General features: G+C 38.8%; 1 protein-coding gene across 1 annotated transcript in view; it reads right to left on the reverse strand.

The window, feature by feature from the left end:
• The window catches only part of LOC131062441 (uncharacterized protein At4g17910), a 182536-nt gene that overhangs the window by 61294 nt on the left and 96063 nt on the right, over positions 1-25179 (reverse strand). The window contains exons 12-14 of the mRNA XM_057996107.2: positions 23357-23498; positions 23140-23191; positions 22859-22903 (exon numbers count right to left, since the gene is read on the reverse strand). Of these exons, the coding sequence (XP_057852090.2) occupies positions 22859-22903; positions 23140-23191; positions 23357-23498 (239 nt within the window). The remainder of the gene's footprint in view (positions 1-22858; positions 22904-23139; positions 23192-23356; positions 23499-25179) is intronic.

Here is a 25179-nt window from a genome sequence, read left to right on the forward strand (position 1 = left end):
TTCCAAAGGGTCCAAAGTGAAATTCCCCAAAACCACTCTTTTCCCTCAATTTTGTGCCAAGTCAAGTGTGGACTAAGATGAATTAGGATTGGAGATGTCTTTAGGCATGACTTTGACTTGTTTGTGATCTTCAAACTTAAGGAATTGAGCAAAACATGAATTTCGCTCCTGACCCTTCCAAAGGGTCCAAAGCGAAACTCTTAAAATCATCTATTTTCCCTTCAAAGCAAGTCAAGTCTTTGGTTTTTATGGATTGGATGGGTGTGAAGTGGTGTGACCTTGCCTTCGAAGATGAATTGAAGTGAGAGGAATGAAGAAATAAGCTCAAAATAAGAAATTCGCTACTGACCCTACCAAAGGGTCCAGAGCGAAATTCCTTAAAACACCCTTTTCCTTTCATTTTTATGCCAAGCTAAGCCTAGAGCAAGGTGGGAGAAGTTGGGGAATGACCCTAGGATTGCCCTTGAATGGATTGTTGCCTCCAAAAGTGAAGATTCTAAGCTTGGACAAGGATTTCGCTCCTGACCCTTCCAAAGGGTCCAGGGCGAAATCCCTTATAGGTCCTGTCCCTGGCCATGTTTTTTAGCGAAATTCTCCTTTTAGCCATTTTTGAGGCCAAGGAAATGTTGTCAAGCAAGTTGAGAGATAGATCCAGAGGTGAAAAGCAAGTTAGAACAAAGTGAGAGGAATGGAGTTGGGTGAGGGAAAACTAGCAAAACAAGAATTTCGCTCCTGACCCTTTCAAAGGGTCCAAAGCGAAATTCTTCAAATCCACCATTTTCTCCTTGGGTGAAGCCAAAACATTGACTCTTGTGGCATGGTTGAAGGTGGAGTGAGGTATTCTTACCTTGCAAGATGAATTGAGGTAGAGGAAGTGTAAGATCAAGCCCTAAAGCTAGAAATTCACTCCTGACCCTTCCAAAGGGTCCAGGGTGAAATTCACAAAAATGTCCTTTTTCTTCCAAATTTGTGCTAGGCCAAGACCGTGATCAAGGTAGATTGGGCTTAAAGATTGCCACAAGCATGCCTTAGAGGGGATTGTGAGTGAAAGAAGTAAGTATTTTGAGCTAAGGGAAGAAATTCGCTCCTGACCCTTCCTAAGGGTCCAGGGCGAAATTCTCAATTTTACCTAACTTGCTCATGATGAAGGTCAGGACATGGATTCCTAGGCTTTGGACAAGAGAAAGATAGCATATGCTTGTCTTGGAGGCATTTTGAACTAATAAAATGATGGAATTTGAGCTTAAACAAGAATTTTGTTCCTGACCCTTCCAGAGGGTCCAGGGCGAAAATCCCAAATAGGTCCTGTCCTTGGCTAGGGTCTAGGGCGAAATTTTATGGGGCCTGTCCCTGGGAAGGATTTCAAGCGAACTTCATTTTGATAACTCTTATTGATGATTTAAGGTAGAAAATGCTATGTTAAATGAATTTATTATGTATCCTTAATCATCTTTTGGTTTATTTTGTAGATAGAAGAAGACCAGGGCAAGGACGACCTCTTCCAGTCCATCGTCATCAAGGACGTTCCACAGGCAAAAGGGAAGACTCAAGGTGCTTTGAAGCATTGGAAGACTAGGAGTGTTCAAGGAGTTCAAGTTAGCCTCAAGACTTCATTCTTTCACAAGATGACAAAGAAAGGGCTTTGCCAGCACTTCTAGGCGGAGGTGTGCTACCAGAGAAGAAAGACTTGACAATAAGGAAGCCTGGTCAAACAAAGGAAGTACATCATTCATCATGTCAAAAGACAGAAGAGGATCAACCAAGTTACAAGCGTTAGACAAGGTGGCATCCCAGTCATCATTCTCCTAGTCAGATTGGTCCACCTCAGCATGATCAGATTCAATGTATCTAATCTATCGGAGGCGGCACAAACTTCGGTGTACCTACCCATCCTTCCTATTGGCCCTCACTCTTGGAATGTAATTTTCTCATTGGCTAGAGGAAGTTTGTTGTAACAAACCCTAATTAGGGTTTCTATCTTGTAATCCTAGCCCTTGATTCTAAGACAATCAGAGTCGTGTGTTTGTAAAGGGTTCTCTATATAAAGCCCTGTCTCCTCATTTGTAAAGGTTAATAGTTAATAGTGAGCTAATAGTGAATAGTCAGAGAGTAGGAAATAGTTAGAGTAGAGTAGAAAGAGAAGGCAAAGATTGTTGCCAAGATATTGTTGCAAAAGACTTGTAAACTTCATTGAAGAAATGGTGAATTCTATGGGTCGATTCAACAATTTGCATGGTCTCTATACTTCTCAAATTTGATTTCATGTTATTAGGTGAATGGAAGAAATTTATATGATCAACGATGAAATTTGTATATCCATACTACTAGCAGTTTGTTGATTGCAAACTTGCCTTGGCTAGTCAACTGGAATCATTCAGCTTAAGCTTAACTTCAATTATCGCTTCTTCATTGATATGCATCAACCAGACGGTGTCTATGCTTGTAGCGGTGATCTGAACATCATAAAGTTTTCCTTAGAAGATCGCACTAATCTTGTGGAGATGATCCTAGGATGTCAAAGCAAGACTTAGTTAGAATTTCATCAAAGGTCATTCATTGCTCTTACGTTCTTAGTGTTAGAAATAGATCCCATTCCAACCCTTATCCTTTTTTCTTTTTTCAAAATCAAGGGCCAATGAAATTCCACGTTCCAGTGATATCCAAAGCAAATCAGACACTCAGGTCATCGAATGTAAGTCCCCTTGTGATTCCAACAAAATCACATCATACCGCGAGAAGCTTATCCACACGTAGAGACCCTACATACAAGAACCTTGGAGTTACTCCGATTGATCCTTCGGAGAGATCTTCAGCAGTCGGGAAACATTATTCAAGAGAGGATAAGGTACCTTTAGGTATTTTATTCTGTGTTCGCATGTGCATGAAAAACACATCAACAATACCAATCTTGTCGCTTTGGACCGGTCATCCTTTGTCTCACTAGGTGTCTTCCTCTCATGTTGTTGACTTTAGTGAACCCTTCATTATCTACCTTGGGCTTGCCTTTGTGATTTGCATTCCAGTAAGATGTGTAAGCCTTCCGGTTCTAAGCATTCTGGTTCATAGGTTGAATTCTTGTAGCTTCAGCATAGGCCTTCTTCTCAGATGCTTTGCTGACAGTAAAGGTTTGTTTTTCTTTACTCTCACTTGAAGAAGTGAACTGTATCTCCTTGCCTGATGTGTCTTTGTTGTTTGAACTTTGCCCCTCTTCAAATCCTATACCTCCGGTATCTTTTGAGTGCTTCTGGTTGTTTAACATTTTGTCCAAAGCATCAGTGTTGCTTTCATATTTGCTTCTCATCTTTATTTCATTCTTACTTTTTTCAAGCTCCTTTCTGAGCCTTACAATTTCTTCCTCCAGATTTTGATGCTCCTTCTTCTTTATCAAATCAGAGGATGTAACTTCACATATCCTCTTAGCTTCTTCCAATATGAGTTTTAGATCAGAAATTGTTTTCTTGGTCTCATCCAGGGATTGCTTCAAACGGTCTTGTTCTTCAGCACTAGCACACTTAACCTTCTTGAGTTCTCTTCTTGTTTTACTCAACTCCTCAAGAGCACTTATGAGCTCACCTTCCAAGTCCAATTCAACTTCAAACGGTCTTGTTCTTCAGCAACACCACACTTAACCTTCTTGAGTTCTCTTCTTGTTTTACTCAACTCCTCAAGAGCACTTATGAGCTCACCTTCCAAGTCCAATTCAGCTTCAACGTCTTCATCTTCATTAGCTTCATCAATCGCTTCATCTAGTACCATAAAGAGATTAATTTCTCTCTCATCCTCACAACAACCCCTTCTGAGACACTTTCTTCATCTGTTGCATCATCTTCAAAAGTATACAGACTGTTCTGCTTCCGGTAACTTCTTTTTTCTTGTCGGTAGACTTTCTACTTTTTATCCATACCGGAAGATTTGTTGATGCTCTTTTGCTCATCTCCACCATTTTCACCATAGGGACATTTTGAAGCAAAGTGTCCTATTTTACCACAGTTAAAACATTTGAAAGGTAATTTTCCTTTGTACTTACTGGATCCTCTTTTAAGCTTCCTTACAAAATTTGCAACTTTTGTATCCGAGTCTTCACTAGTTTCTCCATGAGCACTTTTTGCCTTACCCCTTTTGATGGAATTGAAAGCAGCCTCTTTCTTTGAAGTTCCTTCATCGGTTGTTCTCATCTCATAAGTAGTTAGGGACCCAAATAACTCATCCATTGAAATTTTTTTCAGATCCTTGGCTTCTTCTATTGCAGAGACTTTTGTATCATACTTAGATGTGAGTGATCTAAGTACCTTTTTGACAATAACCTCATCAGATATATCTTTTCCAAGTCCTCTGATAGTGTTCACCGTTTCATCAACTCTTTGAAGATAATCAGCAATCTTTTCTTCATCTTTCATCTTCAATCCTTTAAGCTGACCTCTTAGGGTTTGCAGTTTAGCCTCCTTGACCTTGACATCTCCTTCAAACAATCTCTTAAACTTATCCCAAGTTTCCTTGGCGGATGAGCAATGCATGACCTTAACAAACTCATTATTAGACAATCCACTGAGAATAGCATGCTTGGCCTTGGCATTGTTTTCATACTCCTTCTTAGCATCCGGATCTGTAGGAGGAGCATTAGGGACAGTATACCCATTCTTCACAGACATCCAAACATCCAAACCTAGGGAGGACAGATAGGTTTCCATTCTTCTGCTCCAGAAGGCATAGTTGGTACCGTCGAACATGGGAGCTTTGGAGGAGGAGGATTCATTTCTAGCCATTGTGTTCTTAAACCAGAATCTACCCAAGCTAGAGAAAGTTTTTACCAACAGGGAACCTAAGGCTATGACACAGTGATTTTAAACAATTTCAAATAGAGTGTGCAACCAGTAATATAATGAAAACACTAACAAGCAATCACACACAAGAGCACATCTCATAACACTGGATATACGAGGAAAATCCAATATGGGAAAAACCTTGGTGAGAAATGTTGTTGGAGATCTACTGCTCCAATCCAGCCTCACAATGAAAATAACAATTTACAAAGATTTAGAGCACCAACACCTAACAATTTATGGCACCAATTTACACAATTTATGGCACTATTGTGTTTTGTGTGTTCATTTGTGTCTTTGGAATTTGGGACTCCATGATGTCCTTATTATCTTTATCATCTTTTTCTTGTTTGAGGCTAACAACCCTATTACTATTGCTGCCATAAATGTTCTCATGAACAAGTTTTCATGTTGTATTCTTTTTATTTGGAATAATAAAATCATCCTAGGGTTTCCCTTCTACTCGAGGCTTTGGGGCTCTACGAGGACAATCTTTCAACAAGTGCCCATACTCATGACAAAGCCAACAACAAAAGGGGATATTTTCATAATCCACCACCTAATCTCAATGTTGAGACATGGACCAGCTAGGACATGAACCTAGGACCTTTCATAACACTGCTGGAGTGCTCTCCAGGTCCAGGCGGACTGGTCCAAGAGAGCACTCCAGCAGTGTTATGGAGGGTCCTAGGTTCGTGTCCTAGCTGGTCCATGTCTCAACACTCAATGATCCTCCTCTAATGTGAAGAGAAATTTTGGTTTGCAAAGGTTTACTAAGATCCATCAATACATGAATGCAAACATATATCATTTCTTCCAACTATAATGAGGAGTCTATCATTGTCATGTATATGCAAAGAGTGTTAACGATCTTAAGGAAGACTATGATATTCCAGTAGTTTGCAAGGAGCCCAAACAGCATCACCCACACTGGACCCACAAAAAAAAGTTTGTCATCTGCCTTAAACATTGGGTACCAAGGTTTCATAAAAAGGACGCCCTTCCAAAAACCATGGCCCCCTTTGGAAGATGAATTATCTATCTTTTGTTGAGGCAAAGAATGTCAAAAAGTATCCATTTGCATAAAAAGAGATCATAAACTCACCTTTTGTGTGCTAAAACTTCCTTGTCCACTTTCTGAAAGCGACCACTAAAGGACAAAATCCAAGAAACCAAACAATCAATACTCAATTCTCAAGTTCATCAATCCCACCTTGCACGTCATTTTTTTTTCAAGTATTACAATCAACAATCCATTTGTTGCTTTCATGATTCCATTTATATATTTTCCAGCATCAATTTTCAGCATCCTCAAGGGTTGCTTTTGAAAAGTACAACCTAACATCTGGGGTCTAGGTTCTCCTCACAAAGCATCTTAGAAAGAAAGATTAGAAAATTCTCCATTACCTAACCCATGCCCAGATCAAACTCCACCTGGAGTCTCGACACAAATTTTACATGACCCAAAAAACTAAAAAAAATCCAAAACTATGATAAAGCCTTAAGGAATTTTCTGGAAAGAAAGAAGATCAATTTTATTTATTTGTTGAAGTTAAAAGTACAAATTTTAAAAACCCACTGTAGTCACATAAATCTGTCCATTTTAATTAAATGAATATTTCGTATTTATTTGATTAAAAATCCACTAGCCACCAGTTAATTAAATTAATATTTAATTAATTCATCCCCAAACATTCTTCTATTAATTAAATAAATTATTCAATTTATTTTAATTAATTCATTAAATCCAATTCAAATCAATTAAATAAATAAAATCAATTTATTTAATTAAATCCCCCTTTTCCTCTTTTAAATAAATTAACATTTATTTAAATCATTTTAAAACCCCCCCCACTTGCATTTTCCTACAAATGCAACTTGCACACATTATTGAAATAAATGAATTTTTATTTTAATAAAATCTTATTTTCCCTCACCCACCAAATCCACTTGCAAAATCTAATCCCCTTCTAGATTCTTCTAACCCCTTCCTAATTAGCCTAATCCATCCTCTAATTATTGTCACATTCCTAAGCAAAATGGAGTCACTTCTCAAATGGCCCAAAGTTTTGGATAACCATTGAAGGTTTTCAACCTTCAACCACCAAAAACCCCAAAGTCTTTGAAAACCATTAAAGGCTTCCAACTTTCAACCACTTAATCCACAAAGTCTCCAATAACCATTAATGGTTAATTCAACCCTCCCACATGGTTAAAACATTTGTTTTGACTCAACCTCTATCCAACCACAAAGGTCTCATCAAGCATTTAATGCTTTGACCATGATTATCTCTTAATCATTTGCACAAAGGTTTATCCTTGGATTAACTCTTAATCCAGTAGGTAAGCCTAACTTAGACTTGACCCTTAGCCTTTAGATAACCATGAGGTCTTCTCAGGCCTTTAATGCCTCCAACCTCTTTTCTCAACCCAATCCTGTGTTGACACTTGTCACTATTTTATTGGGGCCAATTGTGCACATGGATCCCCAACTTTCAAGCTTGACCCTTGATTAAACCATTCAATCCTGGCCATCCATTGCTCCATTTTTCCTATAAATAGAGCCCATTCCTTCATAATCCAGATCCTGAAAACTTGTATGCATTTAGACTATAGACATTTTAGAGAGCATTTTAGCATAAACAATCTAATCTTTTGTCTTTTGGTTAAAATACATCATTTTAGCATTACTATTAGCTTTTCATTTCATGTTTAGGAGCTATACTACAATCTCAATCCTCCATAAGCATCCATAGTGCAAAAAGCTGCTGAGAGCTACACTATTTTGGAACTTGGAGAGGAGAGGAACAAGGGAGAAGAAGCTAAGGCCATGCTAAGAGGCAGTTGGAGATGTCTCATGATCATTTGTTCTATTTATTAGATATATTTAGCATGTCTTTTAGTATCTCTTTTGGAATGCCTTCATGTGTTTGGTTTTTGATTGACTAACGCTAACCTTTTGTGTGTTTTGTGTTGTTTGATCTTAAACTAACAGTGTGCCATTTAGGAGGGCATCATTTGGTGAACCCGACGTGAATCGAACACGCAACCTTCTGATTGATTTTTTTGAAATTAACATTTTTCTTGTTGAAATTGCCACACAGGTCGCGCTTCGGCGCTATTGAACGCGTTTTAGCGCTATTGAAAAATTTCTTTTAGCGCTATTGACCATAAAGTAGCGCTATTGAAAATGTTTCAGCGCTATTGGAAACATTCTAGCGCTATTGTCACAGTTTCAGCGCTATTGACACACTTCTAGCGCTTTTGTCTTCCGGATTTTTCTCTTCTTTCAGCGCTACCGTTTAAATTAGCGCTTCTGCTCATGCAGACTAGCGCTATTGCATGAATCAGCGCTTCTGCAAAAAACACAGACTAGCGCTATTGCAACAGAACGTTATAAAAAAAAGGCCTTGTAACCAATAATTTTTTTTTTTAGGCTTGTGGGAGGTAGAATATATATGGAATATAACATTTAAGTATAAGAAAGAGAAAAGAAAAGATAAGAGGAAAGATAAGAGGAAATGTCACTTATACTTTAAGTTATATTCCATATATACTTTCAGGATGTTTGAGAGGGGTTTCAGACCTCTAGGAGTTGAAATGCAAAATCTAGTTTTTGGAAGATCCTCCAAATTTCAGACTTAGTCAAATTTCAGGGCATTTCAGGATCAGGATTTGTAAAATTTGTAACCGAAAAATCAAAAATTAGGCTTGTGGAAGCCCCCCTTTGAGCATTGATTTTATTAACTTGTTTCTTTTCTTTGTGCAGGTTAACAACACAACAAAAATCACAAAAAAAAAAATTTCATTTAGTGCTTAAAAAGAACTTAAAAACACAAAAAAATAGTTTCATTGTTTTCTAGTTAGGGATACATTTTGTTTTGGTGCTTAAAATCAACCAAACAAACTTTATTTCTTGCATCAATTGGGACTTAAAAATCACAATCCACACTTCAAATTTTTGGTGCAGTAAAAGGAACAATCCACTTGTCTGTATTTTTTTGGCAAAAACAAATTTTCCTTCATGCAATCGTGTTTTTTAAGTTGACCAGGACTTTCAACTTCTAGATTACAAAACATATTGCTTTGAAGTTAAAAAGAACACCATGGCTGTTGGAGCAACATCTCCAAATAGTTAGATCATCTTTGCAAATGTTGGATTAAAAAGAAAAAGTGAATTACGTGTTTAGCACGCTTGTGCACAAAAAGTCAGTCGAGTGGACCTACTTCTAACACACACTATCCTCTCCCTTGGCTCTCGTGGTCCTAGGTGCAAGAGAAAAGTGTTAGTAACACTCAAAATTTTATTTTTTTAAGAGAGGCCTGCCAAGGGATCGATACTCTTGGGAACGACCTCGAGCGGTAAATCCTTCGAGCCGCTATAAAAATCAGGTGAGAGCGAAAGCTGTAGCCTTGGGTATAGCTGTTCCTACAGTGTAACTGGCCGAAAGGACAAATGGGCCCCACCACCAGTTACAAGGCTCTTAAGTGAGTCACTGCAGAATGAACTTATGTCCAAAGCCATCGAACATGACTAAACACCTTTAAGTAGTAGCCCACCTGTTCTATTGATTGAGGATATTTGAGGTATAATTTAGTGCAAGAGCATAGAAGGTTTTGCTTCCAAGATACTCACCATACATATTTCCTTGAGTAGAAACATAGCTTTTTGAAAAGTCACTTGTGGCTTGATAAAAGTGGTGACTCCCCCATCATAGGGATCATCTATTTGTTATGCTCGTGCAAGACTTAGTATATCACATCCTTACCTGCCACGGCGGGATTCATAAGGTATGTAGTACCAAAGTCGAAGAAATATCAAGATGTGGGCTAAATTTATCACAACTGGCCATTTGACCTTAGGGATAAAGAGTGTTTGAAGTGTGTTCGTTTTACAGACCTAGTGCAAATTGAGCCGACTTCAGGCTTTGGAAATACACCTTAAAATAAATCTAAAGGAAGGGTCAAAAACAAGTCCAAGGATTGGGTTGATCTAGACCCATACTCATTTGTGCCTTTGAGGCTACAATCTTGTGTTTGTGTGCTTGCTTTGTTTTCTTGTCAAAGAAAAAAATCAGAAAATCAATCCCAAAAACAAAGTACTCATCCAACATCTGTCAACACAACCAAAAATACCAAAAACAAAGTGCAAACAAACAAAGAATCACATTTTTATGACCATTCTTCACATCTTGCGAAAGAAGAAGTGTCATCAGAGTATCACCTTGAAAAAGAGACCATTAAGCTCAAAAGCTTTAATCAAAAGGAGGAAATTCTTCTATATCAATCGACAAATCTTTGTCTCACATAGAGTCTTTCTACATCACATGCGTCTATACCTTCAAGGTAAAACAAACGAGTTTGATTCAGAATCATTGAACCGCAGAGCTTTTATGCAATATAGAGCTCTGAGTTATCACAAAAATCAAGGAGGAAAGATTAACCCCAAATTCTTCCCAAACATTTGTATCACCTACAACACAGCTCGAGAAGTGCCACCAATACCCGAAAGGGAAGAGATAGAGTTTGTCCCATTTGTGACACAAAGTTTTTATTGAAGTTGAAAACAAAACATCCATCATCTTACTCATACATTATCATTCCATCATCAATCCATCCCAAAAACTCTCAAAACATTAAGAGGTTCTTGTCCCAAGTTCCCTTTTAGATATTGCTTGAAATCAAACACATCACATCACTTTTAGATTGTTTCTACATCTAGGATAAGCTCATCCTAAGAGACACATCTACGCAGGTTAAAACTAGTTCATGAGTGAATCCTCTCATTACTAGGTAGTCAAAATCTGTAACACATCTCAGATTTCTCTACACCTTATCACATCAAAACTTATCAAAACAAGCAAGCAATTCAAAGAAGGAATTTTGGTTACATCTACCTTAAAAGTGCTAGAGATCCCCATACAACACAAATCACCAACCAATCAATCTTGCATTTCATCACCACTCATCATCATCTTCAATCAACTTCAAAACCAAACTTGTAAACAAAATGGCTCAAACCCGATCACGATCAAGGCAACGAGAAATGGAAATTGAGGAAGAAGAGGACAACCTCAATGAATTTCAAGAAGCACTTGGAGGAAATGGGAATGATGAAAACCCAAGTACTCCCACTCCTTCAACAATCGAAAGGGTTCAGCATAACCCTCATTTTAACAGATTATTTGATGAAATACTAAGGAGCAATGCGGATGCTCACTTCTTAAGACTGGCTCAAGAAGGAGCCAAACTCCCCTCAGACTTTGATCTTGCCCAATTAAGACAAGCATCAGAAAGACAAAGTCGCCATGAGGAGGAAAGGCGTAGAGATCACATCAGATATAACATCCCTCGAGGTAACCCACCACCTCCTCCTCCAAATGAAATAGAGATGTTGCGGCAACAAGTCGAGAATCTCGCCCAACAACTTCATAGTGGTGTTAAGACCAATCAATTCTCACTTAACGACATCTGTCCCTATCCGTTTGACAGGAATCTTTATATGCCACCCTTTCCACGCGGGTTCGAAACACCAAAATTCGAAAAATATAGAGGAAAGGGAGATCCCCGCGATCATGTCCGAGAATTTCATTCCGCTTGTCTCGAAGTCGCATATGAAGACACATACTTAATGCGCCTTTTTCCCCAAAGCTTGGGAGGAACAACCACATCATGGTTTTCCCGACTACCAAGTGGCATAAGAACATTTGAGGAACTCATCCAGAAGTTCCTATCTCATTACTCTTATAATATTGAACGCGACATCACCATGGCTGATCTATGCAACACCAAACAAAAACCAGGTGAATTATTCTCAGTATTCCTGCAACGATGGCGTCAAATGTCTAGCAGACGTTCTCTTCAGTTACCTGAACGAGAACTAGTGGAAATTTTCATTTCCAACTTAAACGAAGAAATGGAATTTCACCTGGATGTCAAAGACACCGATTCTTTTAACGATATGATCACCAAGGGTATCAAATGTGAGCGGACACTCATCAAAAAAGGACTCATCAAAATCTTTAATGAACCCAAAGATGGTCCTCGCCCGCGCTTCAATAGCGATAAACCGAACTTCTGGAACAAGAATAAAAATATCGTTAACGATGGAGTTGTGGATGCTCGGACTGTCCAAAATGCACAACCTGTGGTTCGATTTGCAGGACAAAATCCTCCACCTCAAAATAACATAAATGTTCTTCCTAATCAAGGTCGCATCACATCTCAGGATGAACCAAGACCTCGTCCACAAAAACAAAAACGCACATACACTCCCCTAGGGGAACCCATTGAAACAGTGATGCGACAACTCATTTCTCAGAATTTGATCACTCTACCTAAGCTATCCAACTATGAACCTCAGGTCAAACCAGCGTGGTGGCGAGATACTGAACACTGTGAGTTCCATCAAGGAAGAGGACACAAGACAAGTAATTGTCACCGATTGAAAGATCTCATTCAAGATCTTATTGATCGAGGAGAAATTGAGATTGAAGGACATGATCCGAAAACAACCAATAATGATCATCAGATGTTCAAAAATCCACTTCCATCGCAAGATCAAAGGGGTCCTTCCACTTCCACACGAGGTCCTGATACCACTGATTATACGCAAGCTGCGTATAACTACACTGTCAATCACCTGTATGATGCTAGTGAACAAATTGCAACTATCACCTTCAAAAATCCCACCTCAAATTGCAATGTTGTTACGCGTCGCGGCAAAGTTACCATCAAGGCAGCTCCACAAGGCACCACCTCCATCCCAAAGCAGTACAATCTTGTGGAACAATTAGACAAAACCCCTGCGCTTATATCCATCTTGGAGCTTTTGCGTCTGTCACCCTCTCATAAAACAATCTTGGATCAAGCACTCCAAGAGGCGTCAGTCCCTGCAAACCTGAACACGGACCAATTTCAAGCCATGGTTGGAAGTCTAAAGTCATCACCTTGTCTCACTTTTTCCGAAAGTGACAACTCTTCGTTCCAACAACCTCATAACGCCTCACTCCACATTGAAGGCTTTGTCAACCAACACAGGATCAAGCGAGTCTTGATCGATAATGGAGCAGGCCTAAACATTTGCACACTACAATTGGTCACAGCATTGGGATATGCAATAGAATCCGTGGATCCTCGCAAGAAGATCACCATCAAGGCCTATGATGATGCAGAGCGTTCATCCAAAGGAGCTGTGGTACTACCAATCCGAGTGGGCCCTGTGGTAAAGCACATCACTTGTCAGGTTCTGGACCTTCCTCTGCCATATAATCTATTATTAGGGAGACCTTGGATACATGCCATGCAAGCTGTTCCATCTACCTACCATCAATGTATCAAGTTCCCACATAATGGTGCAGAAATCACAATCCTGGGCGATGCAAATCCCTTTGCATTTTGCCATAATATCAGCCATCAACCAGAGATTACTGTTCCTAATAATAGGGAAGCCATTTCCTCCACATCATATGTAAATCCCGCCTATCTTGCCAGTTCAAACACCCATATACCCAAGCAAGAAAAGCTTAAAATGAAAGTAGCAGAGGAAGGTCCTGGAGAATACAACTTGAGTCAGCTCTTTTGTGTGGGACAAATGCCCACTTCTCCTAGAACACATGGTAAACCACAGCAGTTGCTCCAGCAACTACTAATCACGCCAGCATGTGCCTTAACGCCTTTCATCCTTGGAAAGAGTCAGGAGGAAGAAACACAAGATGAGGACCTAGCAGACTGGATCTATAAAGACCCCGTTACCACTGATAAACCGCGAGTTACGCTTCCTACAGAACAGTATGGCAAAGGCCTCCTCATTATGCAAAGAATGGGGTATGATGGTCAAAGTGCTTTGGGATCCTGCAAACAAGGACGACAAGAACCGCTGTTGCCAGAGTTCAAGCCCAAAGGTAATACAGGCCTAGGCTTTGAAAAAGAAGTCCTTCCTAAACTCAGATTCAAAGGAAAACCTAGCAAACCATTTTGCCCACCTACTGTAAAGAGGACACCTTTCATAATCAAAGCACCATCAAGCAATATTGTCATTGCCCCATCAAGGCTCACAACTCCACCGCAACCATCTACAATGCCAAACATCCCACCAAACGAACCAGTAATCCCATCAGCAACACCATTTGTAGCAACAACTATATCAGAACCCGCAGCAGCATCTATGGCACCAGCCGTTCCATCAGCAGCCACTGAGTCACCATTACCGATACTTCCAGCAACAAATCCTTTAAACCTCATCACGGTTCCTGCAGCACCGATCACCACAAAAGTACATAAACCAATCACACCTGCAATATTTAACTCCAAAGACATCCCAGTATGGTATAGCAATCGGATGCTGGAAAGTGATTCAGAGACCGACTCACATGAGTGGGAATTCGATTCAGTGCAACTTAACACTTCAGATGAGGAAGACACATCACCACCTCCACCACGCAAAGACATCCCTGTTTACGGAGAAGCACAGATAAAGACCACTTGGGTACCTGAGCTGGAAACATCTTCCACAGACCCTACGTCTCATCCTACGCCTGATTCTGACAGGGAGAGTACTATCAACGACCTTCACCACACCGTCTTAACCCTCACTGATACCTCTAACGCACTTAACTTAATCGATGAAGTAATGCCCATTATCCACCCTGAACTTATCGAATGGAACCAACCAAATCCCCCATGTCTTGACCTCTTCCAAAACGATGAGGCTATCATTGACTTTTTGGAATTAAGGGATAATCTACCAAGCGGGGATCACAAAGCTGGATTCGCCATTCAACTTAATAGCGCAGCATACTTCGGGGCGGATGCCAAACCCTTCAGCTGCAAAAATATAACAATAAAACATGGATCTTCCAGTGAAAACCACACTGTGGCACTGTTTGATCCAACAAAAGTAAAAAGAAAGAGCGTATCCAACGGTGAAAACCTCTCTGAGGCACTTGAGGATGAAGGGTTTGACATTCTCCCTGCTAGTACACAACAGGAACGATCGACGATTCTCATTGAGGAGACTAAAGAATACAATGTGGGGACTCCTGAAAACCCTCATATCATACATCTGGCATCTCTTCTCACTCCAGAGGAACAACCTCAATTTATAGAGTTCTTCCAACAGCGTCAGATCAACTTTGCATGGTCATATGCAGACATGCCTGGGCTTGATCCTGATTTAGTCATGCATCATCTCACAGTAGCAAAAGGAGCCAAACCTGTCAAGCAGAAGCTTCGTAAGATGCATCCTCAGATTGCCGTGCTAGTCAAAACAGAACTCAAGAAACTCCTGGATGTTGGTTTCATTAGACCAATTGATTATGCAGAATGGATCTCCAACATTGTACCAGTTGGCAAACCAAAAGGGGGCATCCGCATTTGTACAGACTTCAGAGATCTGAATAAGGCATGTCCTAAGGATGACTTCCCTCTACCAAATATCGACATCATAGTAGATTTGACAGCAGGACATGCCATGCTTTCACTCATGGATGGCTTTTCAGGATACAATCAAATAAAGATCGCACCAGAGGACCAACATAAGACAGCCTTCACATGTCCATGGGGCACATACTGCTGGAATGTAATGCCTTTCGGTCTAAAGAATGCAGGAGCAACCTATCAAAGAGCAATGACCACCATCTTCCATGACATGATGCATACTATGATGGAAGATTATGTGGATGATTTACTAGCAAAATCACTTACTAGAGAAGGACATCTTCACATCTTAGATAAAATCTTTGATAGACTGGAACAATACCATGTTCGACTCAACCCAAAGAAATGTGTCTTCGGAGTGACCTCCGGGAAGCTTCTAGGATACATTGTCTCAAGCAAAGGTATTGAGGTCGATCCAGCAAAGGTTAAGGCAATCATGGACATGCCACCTCCAAAGAATATCAGCCAGCTAAGGACATTACAAGGACGGCTTCAATCCATCCGCAGGTTCATTGCACAATTAGCCGATAAGTGTCACCCATTCACGCACCTGCTACACAAGAACATACGCTTTCAATGGGATGACAGATGCCAGCAAGCATTTCAGGCACTTAAAGACTATCTCATGAATCCACCATTGTTGATGCCACCAGATCCAAGTAGACCATTATTACTCTATATCTCGGCAACAAGTACAGCATTGGGTGTACTACTGGCACAACATAATGCAGAAGGTAAAGAGTGTGTTGTATACTACATCTCTCGCACACTGGTTGGCTATGAACTCAATTACACACCTATTGAGCGAGCTTGCTTAGCAGTAATCTTGGCAGCCACTAAATTGCGGCACTATCTGTTAACACACAAGGTACAACTCATCGCAAAAATTGATCCACTCAAGTACTTACTCAGCAAAGCAGCATTGACAGGTCGTTTGGCCAAATGGGTGATGATTCTAAGTGAATTTGACATTGAGTATGTGGACCGTAAAGCTATCAAAGGTCAGGTTATTGCAGATCAGTTAGCCGATGCACCACTCATAGGCGATCATCCCCTCATTTCCAATTTTCCCGATGAAGAGATATTCGTGATTACAGAAGCACAGTCATGGAAACTATATTTTGATGGTTCATACACTAGGCATGGCTCGGGGGCAGGTATTCTATTTATCACACCTCAAGGTGATAGCATCCCGAAGTCTTACAGGCTCACATTTCCATGCACAAACAACATAGCAGAATATGAGGCTTTGATCACAGGACTCAGGCTAGCCATACAATGGAAATTACAAGAACTGCAAGTATATGGCGACTCACAACTGGTCATTCGACAAGCAACTGATGAATATCAGACCAAAGATGATAAACTCATGCTATACAAGCAAATGGTAGACACTCTAAAGACATCATTTACTACTATCACTTTTGAGCAGATACCAAGAGATCAGAATCGAGCTGCTGACGCTATGGCTACCATCGCATCTCTCCTAGATCTTCCACAGAATTCAACACGCTACGAGTTCTTGGTAGAACAGCTTTGGATTCCCGCTTATGATATCCCCGAATCCGAAATGATATGTCGCCTTATCGGTTCTGAATCCCCATGGTACGGTGAGTTCTACACTTATCTTCGCGATCACACCCTTCCTCCCAACCAATCAAATAACCAACGAAAAACCTTCATTCGCCAAACTGCTCGATATACCATTATTGCCGAAACCCTATACCGACGTAGTCTTGATGGTACTCTCCTTCGGTGTCTGGAACAAGATGAGATAACAAAGGCTTTGGAAGAGGTACATGAAGGAATTTGCGGGACTCACTCAAGTGGTCCATCACTAGCCAAGAAGATCATGCGAGCTGGATACTATTGGCCATCTATGGAAAAGGATTCCTACTACTTTGTCAGAAAATGCAAGAAATGTCAAGTTCACGGTGACCTGATACATGCACCAGCACAGGAACTGCAACCAATCACAACACCATGGCCTTTTTGTCAATGGGGCCTTGACCTTGTGGGTAAGATTCATCCATCTTCATCCAATGGCCATAAATTCATTATTACCGCCACTGAATATTTCACCAAGTGGATCGAAGCTGTTCCACTTACCCAAGTCACCGGCAAGCAGATCGCCTCATTCATCCTCAATTACATCATCTGCCGGTATGGTGTGCCCATGTCCATCATCACAGATAACGGTCTTCCTTTAAAAAATCAGGATGTCCGTGAGCTTTGTGAGAAATTTCATATCCAACACCGCTTTTCCACTCCCTATTACCCACAAGGCAATGGTCAGGCTGAAGCATCCAATAAAAACATATTGAGAATCCTAAAGAAGACAGTCAATGATGCCGGTCGTGATTGGCATGTTCAACTAAATCCAGCGCTATGGGCATATCGAACTAGCATTCGGACCCCTACAGGTGCAACTCCTTACTCATTGGTCTATGGTGCTGAAGCTATCCTACTTATTGAGGTTGAGATACCATCATTACGAGTTTCATTGCACAATCTCATCGATGATGAAGCATACAGAGTATCCCGTCTTCAGGACTTAGAGTTACTTGATGAGAAACGACAAGCTGCATACAATCACCTCAAAGCCTATCAGCAGCGCATGAGCAGAAGCTACAATCACCGAGTTAGACCTCGTACATTTGAGGTAGGTGATCTTGTTCTATGAGAGAATCCTCGCAACCAACCAAACAGAGAACATCAAGGCAAATTTGAATCAAACTGGTTGGGCCCATATGTTGTCACTGCTGTATTCGGGTCCGGGGCATATCAGTTGGCTACATCAGAAGGAGAACCGCTCGCAGATCCAATCAACAGCATGCACCTCAAACGGTTTTATACCTAAGATGTACAGAGCATCAGGCTCCCCTGCATACCACAAAATACCAAAAACATTCGCGAAAAAAAAAAAAAAAAAAAAAAAAAAAAAAAACATCAAAAATACCAAAAACATTCAGAAAATGTCCTAAAGAAAATACAAAAACATTCAAAAAAAAAAAAAGTAGTAAAGAAAAATCATGCATCCAAACGGTGAACAACCACTCCGGTGGCACCTTGGGTAAGTGCGATGGTGAAAACCTGGCAAACAGGCGCCACTCGTAAGGGCAATGGCTCCAGTATCTTTCAGGCTCGTTGCGATCACATTCATACACACATACATCCATCTATCCCAACCATGGCTTGTTATTTGATCTACAATTAAGAAAGTACTCCATGCGTCTAGCATCCCACCTTTTCATAGTCAGGTCTACAAACTGGGGGCAATACCCTTAACCTAGTAATGGAAGGGGATTCTACATTGTCTTATGTGTCATTACACTCTTCATTCAGGCGATCATCAGAAAATACAAAAACATTCAAAAATGTCCCAGAAAATATCAAAAACATTCAAAAACAGTACAAAATCCAAAAACATTCAAAAATAACTTTCAAAATACCAAAAACATTCAAAAACAATACAAAATCCAAAAACATTGACAAAACCCATCAAAAATCACACAAAAACATGGCAACCCCTTGTACATATTCATCCGATCAGATGCAGAACAAACATTGACAAACTACTCACACAATGACCATTTACCAATCAAACCAAAACAATCAACATCAACAATCAAACTGTCTTTTCAACAAGGATGCATCCTTCCTTACCAAAACAAAGACAAGATGACATTTTCTTTGACAAGAAAATTCTGTTAAGCTATCAAATACTTGGTTGATGTGTGAGTTCAATTGTTTGTTTATCTGTATCGGAATCTTTTAGCATTGTTTTATATCGTTTGCGCATTATTTCCGATGAAGTTCTGGGGCATGTACTAATGGTGTCTACGTGGGAAGTTCACTAAGCTACGTGATCTTATGCAAAATGCAGTCATAGATCACTACGGCTTGCTGACTACAGCGTATACCTCGACCATATGGGCATGAGCCATTACCAAGGATCCTTATTCTTTATTCTTTATGTAAATATGCTGTTTGGTTGCAGGTACAATGCTCATCCTTTGGTTCCTCTTCCTCCAAATTGGATAAAGGTTTTTATTTTTTAGTACGGTATGCACTTGTCTCAGGATATGATCAACCTAAGATCAAGGAGGACGATCCAAGTCATGCACGAAAGGAGATAATCCTTGTCTGTTCCGCAAGCAATACTCAGGTCAACTTGATCCATTATATCAAGTTGCTTGTATTAACTTGCTATATAAAATCCATGTAAGAAATACTCTAGTCATCTTGAATCTTTATGTCAAGTTGCTTGTATTCTCTTCCAACATTTTAAAGCTCAATGATGAAAATAGAGCACTATGGATCGTCATCTCATCTCATCTGTATATATTGCATTTCGTTGCATTCCACCCATCCATACACTCATAATAGCTGCATATCATGCATACATAGTCATAACAATGGATACTCTATTTTCCTCTTCTTCCATAGGAATGTAATAGGTCCTCCATTTCTTCTATCTAACATCAAATCCCCCCTCACCCTCCCCATCTCGACAATCAGCATCACATACCCTACATCATTTCTCAATCAACCCAATCAAGCCACGTTCATCACCATCCATCTCTAAATAGGAGGGATTGTGTTTCCTATCCTAAGTCATCCAATAAGCCAAGCCAGTTACTCTATCTGCACAGGTACATCGACTCACACACACCCAGACTATCAACAGACACTCTGATCAAGTATCTTCAGGTCTCAACAGGTAATCGATTATGGTAATCCTAGACTACATCAGGCATTTATCATAATGACCTAGTCTCAACGGGGCTGCCATGATTCCCCACAGCCATCCATCACATGCACACACTATCAATTGATCAACCAATCAAACACAATCCAACGGACAATTACATCAATTGTCTACGTCTCAACGAGTATTTTGCTTCATATACCTTGACTTCATCGGGCAATTACATCAATTGTCTAAGTCACATCAGGTCACTTTGATTCACTTACTTAGACTTTATCTTGTCCAAGCGACCAACTGACATCAACTGTCACGCTTTGACTTGACCGGGGCAATTAAACTGATTGCACCAGATTGTCCAACCAATTTTGATCAATTGTATAGCATCAATCCAAACCCCACACTACATCTGCTATGTATCTCTTGCATGACCTCAGGGTACTCGCTGGCTTGTTGTTTCTCCGTATTCACTCTATTTTTCTTCCATTCTTTCACTGTTGTTGCTAATTTCTTCTATTCTACCTCCCCTCCACTTTTCGTTCTTTTTCGAGAGATCGCCCGATTTTTCAAAAAAAATTCGGCCCATCTCTCGAGGGGGCATACCACCCATTAAATTAACATTTTATGGGGCATTTCTTCACACCAGTTTTTCTTTCTTTGAAACGACGCGATAAACCGCACCGTCTCAAAGAGGGGCAAATGTAGTCACATAAATCTGTCCATTTTAATTAAATGAATATTTCGTATTTATTTGATTAAAAATCCACTAGCCACCAGTTAATTAAATTAATATTTAATTAATTCATCCCCAAACATTCTTCTATTAATTAAATAAATTATTCAATTTATTTTAATTAATTCATTAAATCCAATTCAAATCAATTAAATAAATAAAATCAATTTATTTAATTAAATCCCCCTTTTCCTCTTTTAAATAAATTAACATTTATTTAAATCATTTTAAAACCCCCCCCACTTGCATTTTCCTACAAATGCAACTTGCACACATTATTGAAATAAATGAATTTTTATTTTAATAAAATCTTATTTTCCCTCACCCACCAAATCCACTTGCAAAATCTAATCCCCTTCTAGATTCTTCTAACCCCTTCCTAATTAGCCTAATCCATCCTCTAATTATTGTCACATTCCTAAGCAAAATGGAGTCACTTCTCAAATGGCCCAAAGTTTTGGATAACCATTGAAGGTTTTCAACCTTCAACCACCAAAAACCCCAAAGTCTTTGAAAACCATTAAAGGCTTCCAACTTTCAACCACTTAATCCACAAAGTCTCCAATAACCATTAATGGTTAATTCAACCCTCCCACATGGTTAAAACATTTGTTTTGACTCAACCTCTATCCAACCACAAAGGTCTCATCAAGCATTTAATGCTTTGACCATGATTATCTCTTAATCATTTGCACAAAGGTTTATCCTTGGATTAACTCTTAATCCAGTAGGTAAGCCTAACTTAGACTTGACCCTTAGCCTTTAGATAACCATGAGGTCTTCTCAGGCCTTTAATGCCTCCAACCTCTTTTCTCAACCCAATCCTGTGTTGACACTTGTCACTATTTTATTGGGGCCAATTGTGCACATGGATCCCCAACTTTCAAGCTTGACCCTTGATTAAACCATTCAATCCTGGCCATCCATTGCTCCATTTTTCCTATAAATAGAGCCCATTCCTTCATAATCCAGATCCTGAAAACTTGTATGCATTTAGACTATAGACATTTTAGAGAGCATTTTAGCATAAACAATCTAATCTTTTGTCTTTTGGTTAAAATACATCATTTTAGCATTACTATTAGCTTTTCATTTCATGTTTAGGAGCTATACTACAATCTCAATCCTCCATAAGCATCCATAGTGCAAAAAGCTGCTGAGAGCTACACTATTTTGGAACTTGGAGAGGAGAGGAACAAGGGAGAAGAAGCTAAGGCCATGCTAAGAGGCAGTTGGAGATGTCTCATGATCATTTGTTCTATTTATTAGATATATTTAGCATGTCTTTTAGTATCTCTTTTGGAATGCCTTCATGTGTTTGGTTTTTGATTGACTAACGCTAACTTTTTGTGTGTTTTGTGTTGTTTGATCTTAAACTAACAGTGTGCCATTTAGGAGGGCATCACCCACAAAACCAAAAAAATTCATACCCTAGTCAAGCATTAACAAAGCCTTAGTCACACAGCTTGTCACAAAGTGTGTTGTTTGCATAATTGCAAAAAAAAAAAAAATCTAGCTTCAGCATTCCCTGGCTGCATACCTAGTGTTTACAACAGTGTCTACCACGCGACCTTGCTAACCACAATTTTCTATTTAAAGCTTTGTAAAATTTTGCTCGTGTTTTGTTGAAAGACATCCACTCCCATGATTCTGGATGTAAGGCTCCCATTTTTGACTAATAATTTTTTTGCTGTAAATTCTTACAAACTCTACAACTCATTTTCAGTTTCACCAAAACATCAAATTTGCTTCGACATGCCCTTGCTGCCATGTGCTGATCAGTATTGTGTTGTCTAGCAATAAACAAATTAAAATACTAGTATAACATTTTCACAAAATACAAATATTTAGTAGTTTAACCTTTATCTAAGTTTCCTCTAAGTATATCATTCTGAAAAGGTTATGAATATGTTGGTAAAAGACCAACACACCAGAAACCACTACACATGGTACGAAAGTGACAAGGCAAATTGTTTTCACAAAAAATAGCATCAAATCAGCATTAATTAAAATTTGAAGTTGAAACAGTGAACTACAACTTCCTACAGTTGATTATAAATCACAACACACTATTTTATACTAAATTGAACTTGCCAAGTCTTGATTAATGAAATAAGTATCAACTGCTAGCTTGTTAAAAGGTATTAGGAATAAGAGTACCTCAGCATTTACTGCCAAAACAAACGATGTGTATGCGAAATTGCACTGCATTGCAGCATGTGAAATTTCAGTCTTTATTTCATATTTTGAGTATTTCCACAAAAATTAAGGGTATGGTGAACATTCACATAAGATAGACCAGGTAAATATAAAAAGAACAAAGACATAATAGTGAATCAATATATCCATACGTAACATATCAAAATGATGAATAATTGCCTCCTAAAATGTAATTTCTCACAATTATATGTAATCAAATGAAATTAGTTGAGATATGTTACCATGCGACGTGAAATTTTCTCCACAAATTGATCGAAGAGGATTGTCAATCCCCTGTTTATTTGAGATGCATAATTAGAGATTCAGTAAATCCTTGGTGTTAATGAATGAAAGTAAATAGTTTTAAAGCATATATTCTTATTCAACGTTCGTCGTTAAGTATTAACACATCTATTTGATATGTGACTATCTCCCCATCTTTGGATGTGCACAACATACCAAAATAAACCACAAAGGAGCCAAACTTCAATAAGTAGTCTTGACTGGCCTTCAACTCGAACAATTCTAGCACTGATAGGTTTTCTTAGGAAATAGAGATGATAACCTATGTTGACACTAACAAGGTATAAGCCCCAATATCCTGTAAAGTAACAACAGAGCAAGTCAAAAATCATGGAAAAAAAAAGGAGTCAACATATAGTAGCATTCCATTTACAAGGCATTCACACAGCATGGCAGAAGATAAATGGAATTCAATTGCTCAGGCTTTAAACAAGAAAAACTCAGCAAAAATTTGGGAACTAAAAGATGGTTTACTATTTTTAAAAATAAAACAGAAAACTATTTTTTCTAGTTCATGTCAAATATAGTGCATAGATATAAAATTAGACATTGCATAGGTAAATTGTAACTGTTTTACTTTCACCTAAAAGTGTTTATGCTGAAAACAAAGAGCTTGCCCTGCAATAGTAATACATTCCATCATGGGAAGCCTTGTGTTTTTAACCTAAACCCAAATTTGGGTATAGTTTAAAAGAAAGACCCTTGCTATGTTTAAAATTTAAGTTTCTAAGAAAATTATATTCAAAGTACACTTACAGAAAATTCAAAACATACTAACTCTGACCCTTAGCCAAATCGTTCACTCTAGTTCACTCTGTATTTTTCTACCTCTTAATTGTCAAAAAGAGCAAAAAAGGATAGGTCTGGATATAAAGATATAAGAACCACTTTCTGAAAAACTCAAGATGGCATGATAAATGTGGTGGATCACAATTTCCTGAGATTAATTGCATGTCTTTTGAGTGTCATTACCAAAAGAGTTCTCTAGTATCCTAGAATGCATCAATAAGAGCTAACTTTTAGAATGTAAACTATTCTATTCTCTGTGTATTCTAATGGTAATTCACAATATGTCTTGATATGATCAAACCGATGTTACAGAAGCACGCCTTAGTGTGAGGGTTATACATATATAAAAGATGCAGTAACAGTAAAGTTAGTTACAATTTGCAACTGAAGATAACTTTATATTTAGAAAAAGACATGCTGTGATAAGTAAAGTTAATTGTGACTTTTGGCTGGTATCTTTGGATGGGAGGATGTGAAGTTATACTCCGCAGACACATTTTCATAAACCATGTATGAACAATCATACGATGAATAGAAACATTCATAATGCATTTTGAAGAGATTATCCCTTCGTGGTTCCAAACATGTTTTGAAAAGATTTGGCCAAGGTGTTCAAATATTTATCAAACAAGCAATCTCAGCATAACAATTTTGCAATAGTTTTGAAATATTATTGTGGTGAATAGAATTTTAGCCTATTTCTAGAGTTAAAGCATTCTTTAGAGACAAGAAAGGACAAGATATCCTCTCTTTCCATTAACATATATGTTGCCAGAAAAATATTTTTTGTTGAACTTATTGTATGAGATTTTTGTATAAAATTTGCCCTTGGTTTAAGGCACTACTTGCTCAAATCAAGGATGACTCCAAAATTATTCTCAGCACATTCACAAAAGGCATGATACAACTATAGTGTATCAATTGCAGATAGGTCCTACGGAACATTCTATATGCAGAAGCTTATTATCTTTAAATGGATATACACATTCCTAGGTCTATCAACAATCTTGCAGATCTACTAGCAACGATCAACACTTGGAGCCCTAGAAATAGTGATACCAAAACCTATAGAGAAAATATTACAATTCCATCAGGAATGCTAAGAGCCCTAAAATAAGATACCCCTCACTAATAAGATAATAATAAGTTTCAAACATGCCTAATAACGATAACTATATTCACATACTCCC

This window comes from Cryptomeria japonica, chromosome 8 (genome assembly GCF_030272615.1).
Source record: "Cryptomeria japonica chromosome 8, Sugi_1.0, whole genome shotgun sequence".
NCBI classification, from domain to species: Eukaryota; Viridiplantae; Streptophyta; class Pinopsida; order Cupressales; family Cupressaceae; genus Cryptomeria; species Cryptomeria japonica.